The following is a 19867-nucleotide window of genomic DNA, read 5'->3' as shown; positions in this document are numbered from 1 at the left end:
AAAATTTTTATTTTACATAGGTAGATATTTATATTGCTGATGTAATAAATTTGTATTAAATTATAGCGCGATTCTCTCGCATTCACACGAATGATCATTAACAGGATAATTGACATTAATTAAAATTGATTGGAGCAAACTTTAATTAAGCGATGTTTTACTCTCGATTATGTGGCGAAGAGAAATGTTTTTTTCGCGCGAAAGAATACGCTGCTCTTTATTTTCGTTTTGCTATGATTTGCCTTATTTTGCATGATAACGCCAGATCAGATGGAGCCTCTCTGGGAATCGCGCGGTCGTCAAATAGACGAGGCTAGCTTGCGAAGAGGGTCAGGTAAGTGGCATTCGAGTTTTTCTCTATATTCTCGAAGATCGCAATGCATTTGTGAAATCCCTATACATCGCGAAAAATGGCAACAGTTAGAAATAGCAATAGATGACAATAGAATAATTTTGAAACTGCTTGAAACCTAGTCGCGCAAGATGTTCGATTTAAAATTGAGATTCCAAAACCGGACTTTATATAGCGAGATTTAAAATCATTTCACTTTTGCAACAATACCGATTATACATGAAATTTCGAACATAGCTATAAATTTATAAATTTGTCAATGTCCCTTTCTAAAAAAGGCATGTTAATAATGACATTGTTGTCGCTTTTCCGCGATGCTGATTAGCTGTCTCGATTCGCGTTGTGCGTTATATTCGCAAGGGTTAGCAGTTTGACAAATTGTCCAAAATAAAATAAAATAAAATAATAATATGTTTTAAATAATATGTTGTAATATTTTAAATTCGATTAATATTTTTGACAGTTATCAGCTGATTTCTGTCAAAAAATATTAATCGCGGATAAAGTTTTATAAGATTATAACATATTATATTATTTACAAAATATTATTATTTTAATTATAATAATATGTAGTAAATAATATAATATGTTATAATATACTTTGTTGACAGAAATCAGCTGATAACTGTCAAAAATATTAATCGAATTTAAAGTATTAAAACATATTATTTTATTTTATTTTATTTTATTTTGGACAAACTGTCAAATTGCTGATCATCGCGAGTACAGCCTCTCGATGCTATGAATATAACACGCAACACAAATCGAGACAGCTAATCAACATCGCGAAAAAGAGGCAATACTTGTGAAAATCGACTTAACATGCCTTTTTTTAGAAAGAGATTAGAACACAAGCGCGTGCTACGCGCGTCCTTGCATTCCTTGATTTTAAGTTAAAAAAAATGATACAGAAATCAGTTGATAACTGTCAAAAAATATTAATTGAGTTTAAAGTACTGTAACATTTTATTTAAAACATATTATTTTAATTTTTATAACATAATATTATTTTTAAATTTAATTAGCAAATTAACGCTTTAATCAGCTGATGTATGGCAAAAAATATAATAAAGCGTTAATTTGCTAATTAAATTTTAAAATAATAATATGTTAAAAATATTAAATAGTAATATGTTGTAAATAATATATTATAATGCCTTATCTGCGATTAATATTTTTTGACAGAAATCAGCTGATAACTGTCAAAAATATTAATCGAGTTTAAAGAATTATAACATATTATTTACATATTACTATATTTTACATTTTATAATATATTATTTTAAAATTTAATTAGCAAATTAAAGTAAATGTAAATAATAATGTCTTATCTGCGATTAATATTTTTTGACAGAAATCAGCTAATAACTGTCAAAAATATTAATCGAGTTTAAAGAATTATGACATATTATTTAAAACATATTTTAATTTTTATAACATTATTTAAACATATTATTTATAACATATTATTTAAACAAATTTTATATAAAAATATTCTTTTTTATATAAAATCGAGGAATGATGCGCACGTATTACGTGCTTGTGTCGTTCTAGTGTAAAAATAGTGCGTGATGATGTCGTTTGTATTGTGTGACATGTTTTTGCTTTGCGTTACATCATGTATATATATATAATTACATTATATATATTTATGTATGTATATATAATATTGCATATGTGTGAAATATTTGTAGTAATTTAATAAATGTAGCATTATCTTAATATAAGTTAAAAATATCTATATAATTAAAATTAAAACTAAAATTTTATTAAATTAAAATATTTTTTTAACATCATTATTTATTTATTATTACTCAAAGTATATAACTGCCTCAATAAATTTTTTCGAGAAAATATACGTTTGAAATTTTGTCGAGAGAATCGAACAAAAATCAAGTGAGTTATTGGAACATTTTATAACAATATCAAAATATCTATTTAAAAATTGTGATTTTTTTCTATTTTTTGCGGGGAAACAAATTTTCTGGATTATATTTTTAAGTTAGTCGTATTGTATAGTGACGTCGAGATAGTCACATTTCAAAGAGAATCGTCTTCGATTCCGCGCAGATACCAGCGTCGTTCTGACCGAGGACACAGAAAGCTTTATGATCGGTGATCGAGTATGGGTCGGCGGTACGAAACCCGGTAGAATCGCCTACATCGGTGAGACCAAATTCGCTCCTGGGGATTGGGCAGGAATCGTCCTGGATGAACCCATCGGTAAGGACTATTTTAACGATCCTAGTCGATCGTACGAATTGTAAAGCTCAAGAGCAAATCTGGAAGAATGCCAAAGGATATCGGAAATCCGGAATTATTAAGAATTTTATTCTCTGTCGTCCTGACTAATCAAGATCCAGCATGAACTACACCATACTCCTTTTCACCCCGAAAGAATCTTCATTAATCGCGAATAAAGATCGGAATTTTCTTCAAATTAATACATAGATAGATGAAGATTTTAATTTTGAGAAAAACAAAAAAGATTGACGAAGCTCACAGAAGACATATGCAACCTTAAACAGGGAAGAACGATGGTTCGGTGGCGGGTATAGTCAATACTTTCAGTGCGAACCGAAGAAAGGAATCTTTTCGAGACTCACCAGGCTGACCAGGGTACCATTGGGCAGTTATCAAATAAGCGCTACCTCGACATCGCCGCCCGAAAGCATCAGGGGCAGCTATCTGGGCAAATCCATGTCGCCGTCATTAAGTAAGAATCGCTGCAAGAGATACTCGCCACGTCCGTAGATATCTAACTAGCGTTGCACGCTACGCACCGTTTATTTTATTTCCCGATTTTAACTCTTACCCCCTTTCCTTCCTACTATATACATAGTCCTAGAATTTGTTTGAGAAAAATATCTGCCGATTAAAAAATTTAAGTAAATGATGGATATATTATTCGAAAAAGACTATTCTTAGCTAAATACTTTATTTAAAAAATTAGTAGTTGTAGCGCATTCTTGTTATATATGTAATGTGTGCTATTTGACAAAAATGTTATTAGAATTGAATAATAAAAGAAAAGCGGTGAAGGGGTGAAAGAGTTAGTCGATCGTGTTAGTCATTAGAGGCTTATGAAGAGCACAAAAATCATTATTTTAGTTGTAGGATTATAATGTTGCTTTAAAAAACATGCTACTGTAAAGTAGACAATTAATGTAAAAGGGAAAAGGTTAATCTAGTTTTTTTTAATCGGCGTATAGCATGAAAATAATTTAGTGTTGCATGACTTATCGAGATGTTATTTTTGAAATAATAATTTAATTTAACGCTTACACACACATACACACATTTATATCAATAGACTAATACTTCGAACATAAACGAATAAAGTTTTATTTGTTGTATAAGTTTATTAATAAAAAATATACATCAAACAAATTAATATTTACATATTTATAGGAAGCGATTTGTTTCCGTAAATGTATATGTGTATGTGTATATGTATGTATATATTATGATAGAACACAAAAGCAATTAATTTTTCAACATGCAATAAAAGAGAATAATATTTCATTCTTTTATCCTGTATAAAAAGTCATAAATTTAATTTAACTGGAAAATAACAAATTTTTTTTTCTATAGAATCTACAGGGTAGTTAAATTAATCGACCACACTAGCCAATGAATTTGTCTAAGTTATTACTTTATCGACCATATGGTTGTGGTCTTTATAAAGTATAACTTGAAATTATTAATTACAAATTTTTCATAAGTGAGAAAAATATTGGTCCGAAAGTCGCTGAATCGGGAATCGAACCCGAGTCTTTCGCTTTCAACTGTTTAGTATACGCCGGCGGATATACAAGGCGTTATTTACAAATAAACTATATAAAAGCAAAAGAGAAAAGTATTGTTTCGAAGGGTCTGAATAGCTTAGAGGTAAGAGCAGTCGCCCGGAAAGCGAAAGACTCGGGTTCGATTCCCGATTCAGCGACTTTCGGACCAATATTTTTCTCACTTATGAAAAATTTGTAATTAATAATTTCAAGTTATACTTTATAAAGACCACAACCATATGGTCGATAAAGTAATAACTTAGACAAATTCATTGGCTAGTGTGGTCGATTAATTTAACTACCCTGTAGATTAATTTACTAGCGATATAAAAATAAAAAACATATTTATATTTCTATAGAATATTTAAGATAGAATACAATAAACACATTTGAATAGATATATTTATAGAAGCATGAGATAATATGATTTTGTTTTTTATTAGTATATTTAGAAAAAAGGAAGGTTTAATATTATTGAAAAATTATTTAGCTGGTGGCTTTTAAATAAACGAATCGTTATATATTGATCGCGCATCGCTTAAAACTGTGAACGCAGATGTGTCGACGACAAGCTTGTCCTCGTCGGTGTCGCAGAGAATGAAAGATGACCTGAAGATAGGTGACCGGGTGATAGTGTCAGCGATGCAAGGTAGCAAAACCGGCGTGCTCAGGTATCAAGGGCCCACGGATTTCGCCGGGGTACGGCATAGAACTGGACGAGTCGATCGGAAAGAATGATGGTTCCGTCAGCGGGAAAAGGTGTGCATTTCCCTTGGCGAATCTCGTCAAAAAAATACCTCTTTTCATTACATCTTCTTTATCGCACAGGGTGTCTTCGCGATCAAAGCAATTATAAAAACTCGTTGCTCTTCAAAAATCATTGCACTTGCTCTGCATTAAAGATTGTTAAAAAGTTTTCATCTTTTTGCTGAGTTATATTAAAATCCAGAAATGATTAATAATTAATATCAAGTGCGAATGTCGAGCAGATTTTCATAATCTCTTCTAGAGTCTTCTTCGAATTTAATGTAAGGAGGAAATTTTAATTTTTAAAAAAATATTTCTATTTTTAAATTTTAATTTCTCTGCAACAATCTTAGGAATCTTTCCTCTTTCATTCGATTCGGACTCCCCAGAGCACGCATAATCTTGGAATGATCAAGACACGCATAGTTCGCATAATCTCCCCTTATTCTCTGCAATTCGTGCGTTCCCCGCGGAACTAACCCACCCGTTGATCCAGATACTTCGAGTGCCCGCCGAAACGCGGCCTGTTCACGGTCCCGCACAAGGTCAGCAAGTCACCATCCGTCAGAAAATCATCCATGGTGTACAATAAGCCGAGCGGCGGCAACATCCCCAGCCTCCAGAAGAGGAGCGGTTCGCGCGACTCACTCGCGTCCAGCATTGCCAGCGTCAACTCGAAACTGAGTTCGCCGATCAGCACCACGACGAGGGTAAGGTTCACCATGCCGGAATGAGGAAGTGCATCTGTCTCGCAACCCACCGCAGGCCGCTGTTTCGGCCCTATTTTTCTATTAATTTAGCCTGTAGAATGTGTTGTTGATGTCGCTGTTGGTCTCGTTGATGATATTAGGTGCAATCGACCTTTAAGTTTTTTCCCTCAAAAAACTCCTAGATATCTTTCACGTTTCTCTTACGAAAAAGCGCCGAAATAAGCCTGGAAAATGATTTTCAAATCGATTTACGAAGGATTCAGCGCGATGATGTTATCCTGAAGAAGTTGCAGATTAAATAACAAAAAGCGCGAGGATTCAAAACGCATTTAATCCAAAAATATTTTTAATTTATTTAGTTACAGAAAGTAAGTTCTATAAATTTTTGTAGAAAATTATTCTTTTCTTGTACTCAACTCTTTATTTCTAAATTCTTTTCTCTAAATGTACAAGGAACTACATTCAATCTTGGATGTTTAATTTAAATTTCTAATTCTTCTCCTGACTTTAGAAATTAAAAATTTCTTATATTTCTATACATTCTTTGTTTAAATCCTTCTTTCGAGTTTGCAATTAAGAGAAACTTGGATCAGTTTTACAATTCTAAAATTTAAATTGCAAAAACTGAGGATTTAATTTAATTTGCATCAAACTTGTTACATCTAAATTTTTCTTTAAACGTCTTAAAGTGTGGAACTTAATTCCTTCTATCTTGTATCGAATCCTCCGATTTAAATTCCTCTGAATTTCTTAAAGGTCGATTACGCGGTAAATTGTAGTCATCGTTCTCGCTTTTTATATCCAATCTATATATTCCTTCTACTATCTATATATTTCTTTAACAAAAACCATATCTGTATCGTAACATGCGTGATGTCGTGCGAATTAATGTATTAATTGTTATCTAAGATTGCCGTTAAGATTTTTGTGCACGATCTTATCTTTATTTATTTATTGTTTTTGTTTCCGTTTACATCAGACATTGCAGAGGCCTGGCATGCGCATGTCGACACTTGTTTCACGAGATTCACTGCAGGTGAGACCATAACTCCAGTAATAGATCCTGATTAATTAATTATCCTCGCCAATTAGAAGCGATCGCTGATAAGCCACACCCCGCGATTCTCCTCTGTCGCCCGCAATTAGTTTCGTATATTAGGATAATTAGGATAATTAGCGAATCGAATTAGTTGATTAGCGAAGCTCGATCGTTAACAGTCTGTGTGACTGCGTTTTATTTATTTATTAATTTATTATTATCGTTCTCGTCTGAGCTTGTAATATATAGCGATAGTCGATCTGTGTGTATATAATGTTAATAAAATCCTACGTCCTCTTTTTCTCTTCCTCGTAAATTTTTTTCTCTAGTTGAATATATCTCTAGATGAGTATATCTCTTCTCTGTATGTCGCTTCTTACACGCGACAATTAACAGTTTGCCATCATTGTATCCGGTACAAGGTTTCCTAGTGATATCGTACGAGATTATCGTGGCAGCTCGATTAATTTATATCTCGAAAACATTTTCCACGACACAAGTTAAACGTAAGTCCGATGTGTTCGCGTTGGCGTAGAAACGACGACCAGCATCATCGAGTCGATTAATCAAACTCGCCATCGTTCGATCGGATAATGCGATGTAACGTGTTTACTCTTAATTTGTATTGCTAATATCGCGCGTTGTCGATGTAAAGAAGAATATTATCTTCGTGTCCACAGCTATCTCGCATTTATTAAAAGCCCGTGGCGTAAATTCGATGACAGCGCGGCAAAGCTGTTGCATAATGCAAAATGCGATGCGAGCTAACAATTGATCGATTGTTATTAAAATTTAATGCCTAATTTAATATTTGAGCCTAATTAATATTTTAATACAATTAAATTTGAATCGTAGTATTTTATTAGTCAATTTACTTCGTTTGTACTGCATTGTAAAAATTTGTACAATGCGACAAAAAAATTGCTTTTTTTAAATTTGTACCAATTTGTACTTAGCCAGCGTTTCATGGCTTTTAAAAATTTTTACAAAGAGATATACTGGTGTAAAATGGTGTAAAAGAATCAATAATTGTTCCCAATATCGCAAGCTAGCTTTACCAGTAGAAATAAGTATAAGATAAGTATAAGATAATAGAGAATTTTGCCTTATTTGAGCCCGACAGCTTTTATGAAAAGTAAATATTTAAAAAGAATCCAGAAATAGACTACTTCAATTCTGCGTTTCTTCTTTACGTTAACAAATCCATCGCGAATAATTTATATAGAATATTTTATCGTAAATTACATATAATAATATTAATACATTAGAATTATATAATTAGTAATGTGTGCGTTATCGCGCGTTAATATATTAATAATACAATAAAACAATTCTTTCCCTAAAATCCTTCCCTGAAAATTCTTCGCAGTACTTGTGATTTTGAATTAGAACCCAGCTCGTGGTTTTTAGGAGATTCTGAAAGAGAAGCTGCAGGAGATAGAGTTTCTGCGGAAACAACGAGATTTGGAGCGCGAAAGGGTCACCAAAGTGGCAAATCAAGCTGATCAAGCGGAGCAATCGGCGCTTTCTATCAAACAAGAGTACGATAAGGTAAGATATTTATAGCGTCAATTTATATAAATGGATTTTTAAAAGATCTGGAATTTCGAAGTACCGCGTCGCTTATTACTTTTTGCTTGTGTGCTGGAAGCATATATATTTTATTATTGATTATTTTTGATAATATTTATTATTTTTATTATTGATTTATTATTTTATTAGTAAAATTTTCTCTATCATTATTGAAATTATTATCGACGCGATAAATTGAAACTTTAGATTGCCAAAGAGTTTTGTTCCAGTTTTGAAATCCTTTTGTTCATTGAGTTTTTATTTTTTTTCCGCCATTCTTCGTCGTTGACGATGTTTAGTATCGCGAACAGATGCAACAATCGGTCAACGAAGCGGAGATTGCTGTCACCGAACTCGTCGGTGAGAGAAACGGATTGATGGTGCAGCTGGAAGAGGAGAAACGAAAGTGCGAAGATCTTCTTTTCCGTTTCGAAGAGGAATCCGTGAATAAAGACGACATACAGGTATGTACATTAATATCAAGCGTATACATACATAGTTATGATTATTTATCAAATATAATAAAGGCTGAGTATCTCGTTAAAATACTCGGAACACCCGGTAAGTATATCTACCTATGCTACCACTTGTTTTACATATTTGATAATAATAATAGAAATGTCTCAGAGATCTTCATCTTATCATAATAATATTTTTTTTCATGAACGTAAAATTGATCTTAGAGACATATTCTACATAATAAAGACAAATAATATTCAATTTTTAAATTTTTGTTACGTTATTATTTTGATTTTTTTCGCCTTTGTTCTGTTTATTAAACATAAATTCTCTCAATATTAAACGAAATCTCATGCATAATGTTAGGTGATTCTGGACGATATTTATATATTATTCGCGACAAATATTGTACACTGCTTTCGTCCAAATTCACACGGGATAATGGTGGCGGGTGATGTAAATTACAACACACGCTTAGCTATATCAATTTGGCAAAGAGCTCAGAAATTAGCAGCGCGCAAAAAAATATAACGCATCTCTTGTTATATATAACAAATTATTTTACACTTTAATAATATATGCACATATAAAACAAAAATATCAACGTAGAAAAATTTTCCCCCTTATGGTTCTAAGCTTTATTTTTTAAACAATCCCGAAAGAAAGAGGAACATCTGTAATTTTTTGAAGAGAGAAGAATACATTCAGTTCTCCGGTTAATTTGGCAAACTTACCGTTTATTTTCAGAAAGAGAGATCTGAGCAAAGTGTGAGTATCCGACGGTCCTTGGCAGAAGTGATCCAGTTTTTCAGCACCATTAATTTAATCATCAGTCTATACCTGCATCTTTGCATTTCGTCGCAAGCTTTTTCGAAGAATTGACTGACGTGTGCGACGCGCGAAAAACGCAAAAAAGAAAAAAATGCTATCGCTAACTAATTTTGCACTGGCTGTACTAACAATGCTAAATTATGTATATATTATAGTTAATTATAACGCTAAATTATACTATATCAAGATCCTACCGCGTGTCTTGAAAGAAACATGCGCGATATATTTGCATGGAATATTTTTTTAAATTATAAATTGTTCAAATTATTATATATCGTTAATGAGGATATTTATCGCGACTTTAATGCGAGATACAATAGAAATCTTGATCTAATAATATTAATTTAATCACGCTTTGCTGTTGTGTAATTGAGAGAGCTTTTTAAATCACAAGTTTTGTATGCACAGAGGTATTGGGATGTGTTCAACAATTACTGTACTTTATAATAGTATATTTTAAATATTAATTAGAAAATCACGAAAATCTTCGTTTTAATATGAAAATGAGATCATAATAGTTTTCTATTATGAGCGATAAGCCAATAATGAAATAATCGCGAAGAATTTATACGCTCAGTTTTTGATAACTGTGCTTACACGAACGAGAATGTCGATCCTGTTATTAATTTTTTTATAGCTCCGCTAATTTTGTTTTTCTGAATTTTCATGAATAAATATTACCATCTATTATTAGCAAGAGTTGTGATATTACTAATAGCAAATTTCAATTATTATACATAAATAGTTTAAACCTTTTCTCTTTTAACAAAATTTTGATGGCATGATTAATTACTTTTAAAAAGAATGATTAAATCCAATGAGTATTTAAAGAATATAACTTTTGTTTTGAGAAATATTTAAATGACTTTTGTTTTCTAATTATATTGCTTTTTTCTAAATTTTTATGTCGTTTGTTTTGAGAAATATTTAAATGACTTTTGTTTTCTAATTATATTGCTTTTTTCTTAATTTTTATGTCGTAAAAATATGAAATCAAAACGTAAAAAATTTTGAACAAAAAAACAAATTATTTTCTTTTTTCCGATCAACGAAGATAAATTGTATTCTACAAATTTACAATAAATTTATTAAACCTTTTTAAATGAAAAAAAAATAATTCAACATTAATATTTAATAAAACTTTAAGTTATGATAATCTATACGATTTTATATTTACGAACATAGTTACGAACTTGAACGCACAAATTCTATGTATATCTAATCGCTTATAACTCGAAAACTATTGTATGATTTTGATATTTTTACATTAAAGGATTTTTTCTAGATTATAATTTTTAATATAATTAAAAATATACTATGCATATATTGTGCGATGATTGTATCACAGAACACTTAATTTTATAACTACAAATTATTGTAAGCATTATATACTTGTTCATTAATTATTGTACTTATTTATTTATTTATTTATTATGCATAGTTTTGTTTTTTTTTATCAGTTTTGTATTTTAAGTAATTTATATTATTTAATAATATCTTTTCAATTTTGTTTGTGGTTTGCTCGAATGTCAGAATCGAATAATATATTTTTTTTTGCATTTTGGATACACGCGTACAATTATTTATTTTTTTTGTTCTTTAACCTGATAAAATATTTTTTTTACATATATGGACAATCACACATTGTGCTTTGCATATCTCAGCGTGCTTTCTATTTTTCGGTAAATACGCTTTCGAGTATTAATATACTTATTATCTCAATTGGTAGAAATAAAATAATGTTTTCATTACATTTTTTTATGTTCTTTAAACAAGCTTACGTAATAATTCTTAAGTAATAAAAACTTTTATAATTAAAGTTAGTTCGAGTTTATTTTAAAATCAATTTATTTTTTATATAAAATGTATCAATTTTTTCGATATTATAAACAAATGCATCACATGAATTTAAATACTCTATAGTAATACATATTTTATAATATTAATATATGATTACGATTAATTTATTTCGAAATGTTACTTACATTTGAAAAATATGATCTATAAAGTCCAAATAATATTTTTAAAAATAGATCTCTATCTTTGCATAAATAAAATACTAAAAATTTTATATAAATATAATTCATTTTAAATAATTTTGCAATTATATTATTACATAAATTCTTTATTAATAAAAGATACTATTATTTTATATTTTTTATAATGGAGGAAATTACACATAATATTATTATAATTATAAATAAATAATTATAATACTCGAAACGCGATTACATTATATATGATCTCGTATCTCTCTAAAGACTAAACAGCTTCCCTTATCATGCTAGGTCATAAATACTGTAAATGAAAGCAGGATCAAGCAGCTCGAGGAAGAACTCGCTGAAGAGCGATGAGAACGTGTCACTCAGTTGGAACGCGACAGCATCAAACTCTTCGAGGCCGAGGAGGAATTGACGCGGCTGCTCCTAACGAGATCAGCTGTGCGACGAGCTCGCACAATTCTCAGCTTCATGGTATCCGATAATTCTTACATTTAGATGCGATCAGCTCTTATAAATCTCTTACATTTAAGCTCTACGTGATTTTATTCAACTTCCCTCAACTTCTACTTTACCGGATTTGGTGTTTAGATCTGGAGAGCCGTAATCAGAGCTTAGAGGAGATCAAGAATAGCCTGGAGGAGGAAGCGCGGGAGAAATCGAACCTGGTGAACGAATGCGTGGAGCGCATCCAGGAACTGGAGCTCGAGTTGGGCAAAACGCAGCAAGAGAGCACGTCGCACAGCGAGTCCGAGAGTCGTTTGGAGAAAGAATTGGAAGCTGCTAGACGAAGCCTGCAGAACAAAGAGACATTGGTAGAAAATATGAAACAGGAATTCGAAAAGAGTACAAATTTCTTGAACGAAGAGCTGCGAAAGTCGAAACAAACGATCGAGACGATGAGGAGAGAGAGCACGAGCGAGAAAGACTCGTTGCTGTCGGAGTATCGACAGACAATCGAGGAGAGAGATCGGTTGATCAAGATAAAGACCGAGGAGTTGGAGAACAAGTCCAAGAGGTTGCTAGAGCAGCAGAACATGGCCCTGGAAGGCTTGAAGACCGAGAACATTAAACGTATCCATGAACTTTCAGAGTCTTTCAAGCAACAATTGCGCGAGAAAGACTCGAAAATTGAGGAAGTCTCGCAGCAACTCAATCAGAGAGCATCTGAAACCGAAAGACTGTTGGCTGAATTGGCCTCAGAACGAGAGCTTCGCAAGAAGAAGGATGAGGAACTAAACGACGCTTTACGAAAGTTGGAAGGTATATGCTGTAAAAATTATTTAATCGATTAATTAAGAAGGTTTTGATAATCGAAAAAATTATTTTTTATAGCAAATAATTTTTATTTATTTATGTATTGTTTAAATTTCTTTATAATTAATTTTTGGTTTTATATTTATTTAATTTTTAAATATTCTTGATATCTTGAGTGCTTAGTTTATTAAAATAATAATGTTCGCATTTTATATATAAACTACAAAACATAATAAATAATAGATCAAAAACTATTGGCAAGATAAAGTTTTCGAATTTATTTTGCAGAGTTAAGTACGAAACTTAAATTAGCCGAAGAAAGTAACAATGCGTTGTCGAAACAGATTCAAGATTATAGAGCCAAAAGTGAAGATAATGTAAGAGTTATTCACGAGAAGCAACAGCTGGTGAGTATAACTGTTTTTTATTTTAAACGAATGTGATATGTGACAATAAAATTAAAATTTTTTATTTTCTACTATGTTATCGGTCCAGGAGCAAGATTTAGCTAATTTAATCGCCTCGGAAGAGAAATCTACCGCACAACTAAATAAATTAAGCGAGGAGCTGAGAGTGAGGGACAGAGAGCTCGCGGAATTACGAAATGCTAACATGACGCAATTAGAAGAAATAACTAAACATTTTGAGGCCCAAATTAATGAAAAAGTCAAATATATCGAAGAGATAAACGCGGACATCGCGCAGAAAGCCTTGATGCTCGCTAAACTAGAGAAAGATATTGCTGAGTTGAAAGCGATTATAGCGAGCAAAGATGAGGAGATTAAACATCTTCTCGAAAAGACTTCAGGTAAAATTAAATGCAGAATCTATTTTAAGAAAAATATTTTTAAAAAATTAGATTAAAATTTTTAAATACATAAGAGAGTAAATATTTATTTATTATAAAAAATATATATTTTTCTATTTAAGATAAAGCTTGAAATTAAAAAGAAATTATAAATTTGCTTAATTCTTAGTTTAATTAAAATTGATTATATATTAAGTTAGATTTTTATCGCAAGATTTTTTTATATCTTTTAGAATTGAAAGATGCTCTCACGTTATCCGAACAAACGAAAACGAATTTGGAGAGCGAACTTCGCGTATTTGAGTCGAACGTGCAGAATTTGAATCAACAGATCGCGAGATCGGAAGAAAAAATATCGCAACTGTCATTGCAAAAGGAAAAACTGGTTAGTATATAAAGAATGATTGTTCGATGATTAATTATTAATCCATTAAATTCATGATATTTTCATTTATATTTTCATTTATAGGAGTGTGATGTAGCTAACGCGATTAGTAACTCCGCCGATTCATCGGAACAGCTATCAAAATATAACGAAGACTTGCGAAAAAAAGAGAAGGAGCTGGACGAAGCTCACGAGAAGATCTTCCATATCGAATCTACGTTGAAACAAATAGAAGGAAAATTGTCTAATACTGAGACAGAATCAAATAAAAACGCAGCGTTAGTCGAGCAATTACGTTCGGAAAAATCAAATTTGGAATCGCAAATATGCGATACTAAAAAATCAAATGCAGATTATGCCGAAAAAATACGCGAGTACGAACGAAATGAAATTGAATTATCGGCGAAGTTGAAGGAAAGCGAACATATTAAGACAAATTTGGAGAAAAAATCTGACGAAATCATCAATATTATGGACAAATTAACAAAAAAAGAAGAAGAGATCGCTAATCTTCGCGGGGAGCACAAAACTTTGCAAAATTCCCACGAAGAACAGATATCCTCGTTCCAAAAACAAATTGCGGATTTGTCGACCGAATTAGCGACTTCGCGCGACGAGATAACAAATTTGCAAAAAATCAAAAATAAACTAGAGCCGATCAAAGTGCGAATCTATGGTCGATCGAGGAATTAACGGAGAAATTAAAAGCCGAATTGGATGCATCATCAAACTTGAAGAACTCGATTCAAGAGAAAAGCTTGAAGCTTCAGGACACGGAAAATAAGTTGTCAGAATTGCAAAAGACATACGATGCTTTGATTAACGATAAAGCGGCAGCGGATAAGAATTTAACCACACATCTTTAAATACCATGACTAGCGCGGTAGAGGAATTGAACGGCAAATTAAACGACGCTGAAAAAATGATTAGAGAAAAAACGGACGAAGTATCGAAGGCGAGAGCGGAAACGGAAAAATCGCAAGCACAAATAGTCGAGATGGACGCCATAATATCTTCCATGAAAGAGGAGCATATTCGTAACAGTGAGGAGCTGAAAAACACACAAGAAGCAGCTGTGCAGAAACAGAGTGTAGTAAACGAATTGACTGAAGTCAAGGCTGCTTTGGAGAACTCAGTGAAATCCTTGGAAACTCAATTATTGAATTTGAACGAGGAATTAGACAAGAGAGAGAAGCTCCTGATAGAGATGCAATTTAGGATAAAGGAATCGGAAACTTCTAAAAAGGAAGAAATGTTAAAGCTACAGAATTCGTTGGAATGTGAGATTGTGGCAAAGCAGAAGGAGATCGAAGACATAATAATAGGCAAAATAAAGAGCTAGAAGAAAAATTGCGATCATCGCAGGACGCTGTAGATAAGCACAAAGTCGATTTAAATGATAAAGAGAATATTATCGATAAATTGAAGGCGCAGATGAAGGCTTTGGAGGATACACAGGTGGAAAGGATCAAAGCAGAACAACAGTCGCGAAATGAGGAAACCAAGTTGAAACAGAATGAATTAAGCAGTGCGCATAATCGGATTCATGAGCTGCAGCATACGATAAACGCACTGGAGAAGCAGCTAAAGGAACAGGCTGATCTGGCGAGAACTATAGAAAATAATGAGAAGGAAATGAAGAAAAATGTCCAGAACTTGCGAGAGAAGCTGAATGTCGCCAAGACAGAAGAGACGCGACTTCTGGACGAGCTGAGCCGCCTGGAGAAGGAAAACAAGCAGGTCACCGCGAAATGGACGGAGGCGACAAATCAATTGAAGTTGTCGCACGAAAATTTGAAGAACGCTTACGATGGGTCGGGTGACATGAAACAACAACACATTGTCGAGAAACTGCAGGAGGAGAACGATACCGCGAAGAGTCAGATAGATTTTTTGAACTCCGTGATAGTCGACATGCAACGTAAAAACGAAAAACTGCTATGTAAGATCGAAGTTCTCGAGATGGGAGTTCCCGCTAATGAGGCCGAGGACTATACTCGAAGCACACTGGATAAGCGAACGGCGGCGCCCCGTATGTTCTGTGATATTTGCGATCGGTTCGATCTACACGAGACGGAAGACTGTCCTAGACAGGCTCAGGATTTCTCGGATAGGGTCCCCGAGAGAACGGCGAAGTCGAAGAAGCAATCCGTGGAGAGACCGTATTGCGAAAACTGTGAGATGTTTGATCACGACACGCGCGACTGCGATGACGCCGAAACGTTTTAACGTTTTAACGTTATGCCACGCTGTCCATAAATTCATTTTGTTTGCTTGCCAAAATTTCTCGCGTGTAGTTATAAAGAAATCTGTTTTAAACAGATTATATATATATATATATATATATTTTTGTATGGCAGATTTTTCGATTATATTCTAAATCTCTGAGTATATATATGAGTCTTCCCGCGCAAAACGTAAAACGCATAATACGTAAGCATTAATGTACCCTAAAATATTGTAAATAACTTTTATGCTCTCTCTAAATATGGCGCGATTTTATCAAGATACTGTTTAAAAATTTTCTGGACATATATAATTATCCTTATATTATTGAGTCCGAAATTATATATTAGACATAACAAATTGATAATTACACTAAAATTTATTGTATAAATTATTTATTGTATGTTAATTGGATTATCTCAGAAATTGTTTAATGCATTTTGATGCTTTGGAATAGAGAACAGAAATAATTAAAATTTTTGATGTTAAAAATTCAAGATAATTAATTATTGTTAATTTTATGCAAAGATGTATTTGAAGGGAGCATATATTTGTTTTTGCTTTAATATTTATTTTTTAACATCTCTGTGACGAGTTACGTGTAATTTTGTATATATTAGAATTAACTTGTGTTATCCCTTCATTTAATATTTATTTTCTGCGTTTTTTTTTGCGCACTTTAAGAAAACAGTTCCTGCAGTGCTCGCTAATAAAAGGCACAATTTCGGGCATGAGAGGATCAATTTTGGTGCCCTTCTTCAATATATGCTTATGATACTCTCCATTGAGAGATTCTTTACAGTCTCTTCATCTAATAGGAAGAAAAAAAGAAAGTAGAAAACATACATATATATCTCGAACGATTTTGAAGTTGACTTAAAGAAATATCATGACCTGCTATTGTCTTGCCTCTTTGTTAATGAGTCTTCTTAGGATTGAAGATATATTTTCTAAGTCGAATATATATAGAATGTAACATCCGATGTTGGAGAGTTAGTGCTTTGTAAATAAGAATAAATAAATTCTTCACGCGAAAATCTGTAAATTTTTTATATATATATGTATATCAATCAATATGCATAGGTCTTCTTATCTCTATTTCAGAGAGCTGTATATAAATCTAAATTTTAAAATATATAAGAAAGAACACTTTTCCAAAAGGGATAATACTGACTTGAGTTATAAATAATTTTTATTTGTTCTTTAATCATTCTAGCTGTTATGACATATACATACGCATTATCAGTAAACATATATACGATCATATTCAGTTGTTACATACATTCTATGTAGCACTAAGTGAAATCCATCAAAATCAACTATTTATATATAATTATTCTATATCTATTCCTTCTTTATTAACTATTAGCTATAACAATATAAAATAAAAAAATTCGGTAAAAGCAAAGGCAGTCCACGATATAATTCAATTAATATTTGTAAAATAAAATTGCATACACACAATCCGTGAAGTAATTTTTATTAATAAACCTCCAATTTTAATTTACTTTTTCCATTTAGTAGAAAGTTTCTCGTTCTCTTTTTGATAAGTGCAAAAATCAGCGATATTGCATATTTAAAACTATTAACTATTAAGAATTAAGTTGAAAAATAACAAATTTTTTTGTCACACTTTATTCGTATAAAAATTATATATGCACATTATTTAACCAAATATGTGATATGAAAATGAAATTATCATTTGTGTTGATAAATATCGTGCGACAAATTTAATCAGGAAAAATTAGATCCGTATCTTTCAAGTTATCGATGATCCATTTGTTAAATTTTTGTTCGGGCGTAAAATACTCTTTCTTATTGTTCGTTGTTCCTTGTCCGATAAATAATTCGGGTTTCATTTGTGCACCAGGTGCTGGTTGGTTCACCATAGGATTCTTGCGGAAATTTTCAATATTTAAATGCTCCGCTAATTTAGCGATTTCTTCATGATTGTAGGTTTTGCCGTAGAATGCGGTGACTTTTTTAATGTTTTCGACTAAATTCTGTGTGCAAAAGAGATAAGATAAACTATAAATTACATAATATTTTTAAATCATAAACATAATATAATACCTTTATTTTCAGAGGCGCGTTATTTTTGTTATAAATATGATTTCTGGAATTTATAATTTAATATATTTAAATTCTCGAGATATTAGAATGAAATTTAAAAAATGTTTAATAAATCGTTAAATAAATCAAAGTGAAAATCTTAATAAACAACAACCGAAATAAAATTATATTGTTTTGTGTAGAAAATGAAAATGTGCGCACCGATTCTCTTTATTATACTTCAGATATTATTTTCTTAAATTTATGATTTTTTTTTGCAAACCTTTGTCACATCTTCATAGAAAAGAAATAAAATATTTGGTTTGTGTCTAATCGCCCAAGTCAATTTTACATGCTCCCAATATGAAGACATAATCGCTGAAATTATGGAAGAGATATAAATTAAGAAATATAAATAAAATATATAATCGGAAAATAGATAAAAATAGATTATATTAATTAAGAAAATCGATCGCGAAGCTTTACAAAACTTACTGTGATTGTTCATGAAATCATTACACAACTGTTCGAAGGTTCCCTGGTACTGGATCTGTTTGAAATCTTTTAGAAAATTAAACCACGAAACGACCAAATTTTTTGGATTTCTCGCGATGCTGATAATCTAGGGATAAAAATAACACTTCCGAAAAAATTTATTCGTAAATTGCATTATTCGACACACACATACACACACTTACTTTGCAATCACTGTTTGCGACTGTCGGCAGTAGTTCGAAAGGAAGATGAGTCTTGATGAAACGTGGTGAAGGCTGATTTTGCACAAAGTTCCGAAATTGATGAGATTTTTCTAATTAGAATGACACCAAACATGATATAAATTGGATGAATTTTATTAAAAATGTAATTAAAATTTTAATTATTAAGTAATGAAAAATTATCCGATTTATGTCGTGTTTGGTGTCATTTTAATCGCTAAAATTTTATTAATCCATTAAAATTATTTTCAAACCGATAAAATGTAAATTAAAAGTTTTAGTTTTTATGTATAAAATGTTTTCAATCGTGATTATTGTAGATAAGGAAAGATTCCCGTTGTCGTCAGAGCGAAAACGAATAAAGAACAAGCGAGATGACGTATCATCAATGATGAAATTAAATGACATTAAAATGATATCAAACACGACATAAATCGAGTAATTTTTAATTATATATGTAATTTTAATTATTTGTTCAGTGAAGAATTATCCAATTTATGTTGTAATTGATGACATTTTAATCTCAAAAATCTCATTAATTTAATAAAATTATAGTATATTTAAAAATATGTAATATAAAATATAAAATGTTTAATGCAAGAAAACCATTTATTGTCACATAAATAAAACAAATAGAAAAATAAATAAAATAAAAAATAATGATAATAATGAGAGAGAGAGAAATACGAGGGCGGTCCGATAAGTACTTAGCCTCACCGCCCGATGGTGCCAGTATCACAAGAGAGATTTACTATCGTGTAGTACATTCTCGTAGACGGCTACTGTCAAAATTTCAACCGAATCGGACTCGTAGTTTTGTTTTGACCGCGTGTGGGAGCGAGCGTGTCCACGGATTTTAGAAAAATGGAAAAAGAGCAATATCGGTCGGTGATTCGATTCTTGTTTTTGGAAGGGAAATCGCGCA

The 19867-nt window shown here is 31.6% G+C and overlaps 1 protein-coding gene and 1 pseudogene across 1 annotated transcript; one reads left to right on the top strand and one right to left on the bottom strand.

Annotated features, from left to right (window-relative positions):
* The first annotated feature begins 253 nt into the window (after window positions 1-253).
* Window positions 254-16206, top strand: LOC145933473 (uncharacterized; annotated as a pseudogene).
* Window positions 16207-17781: 1575 nt separating this feature from the next.
* Window positions 17782-18700, bottom strand: LOC145933909 (luciferin sulfotransferase-like). The gene is made up of 2 exons (XM_083033950.1): window positions 18510-18700; window positions 17782-18177 (listed from the first exon to the last, which is right to left on the bottom strand). The coding sequence occupies exons 1-2, from the start codon at window positions 18597-18599 to the stop codon at window positions 17905-17907; spliced, it is 363 nt and encodes a 120-aa protein (XP_082890076.1). The 5' UTR covers window positions 18600-18700; the 3' UTR covers window positions 17782-17904.
* Between the last annotated feature and the right edge of the window lie 1167 nt (window positions 18701-19867).

Source organism: Prenolepis imparis, unplaced genomic scaffold (genome assembly GCF_030444845.1).
Source record: "Prenolepis imparis isolate NDT839.2.m4 unplaced genomic scaffold, iyPreImpa1.0 SCAF_3, whole genome shotgun sequence".
NCBI lineage: Eukaryota > Metazoa > Arthropoda > Insecta > Hymenoptera > Formicidae > Prenolepis > Prenolepis imparis.
Note: the sequence above shows the minus strand (reverse complement) of the source record. Positions and strands in the feature narration are given on the sequence as shown.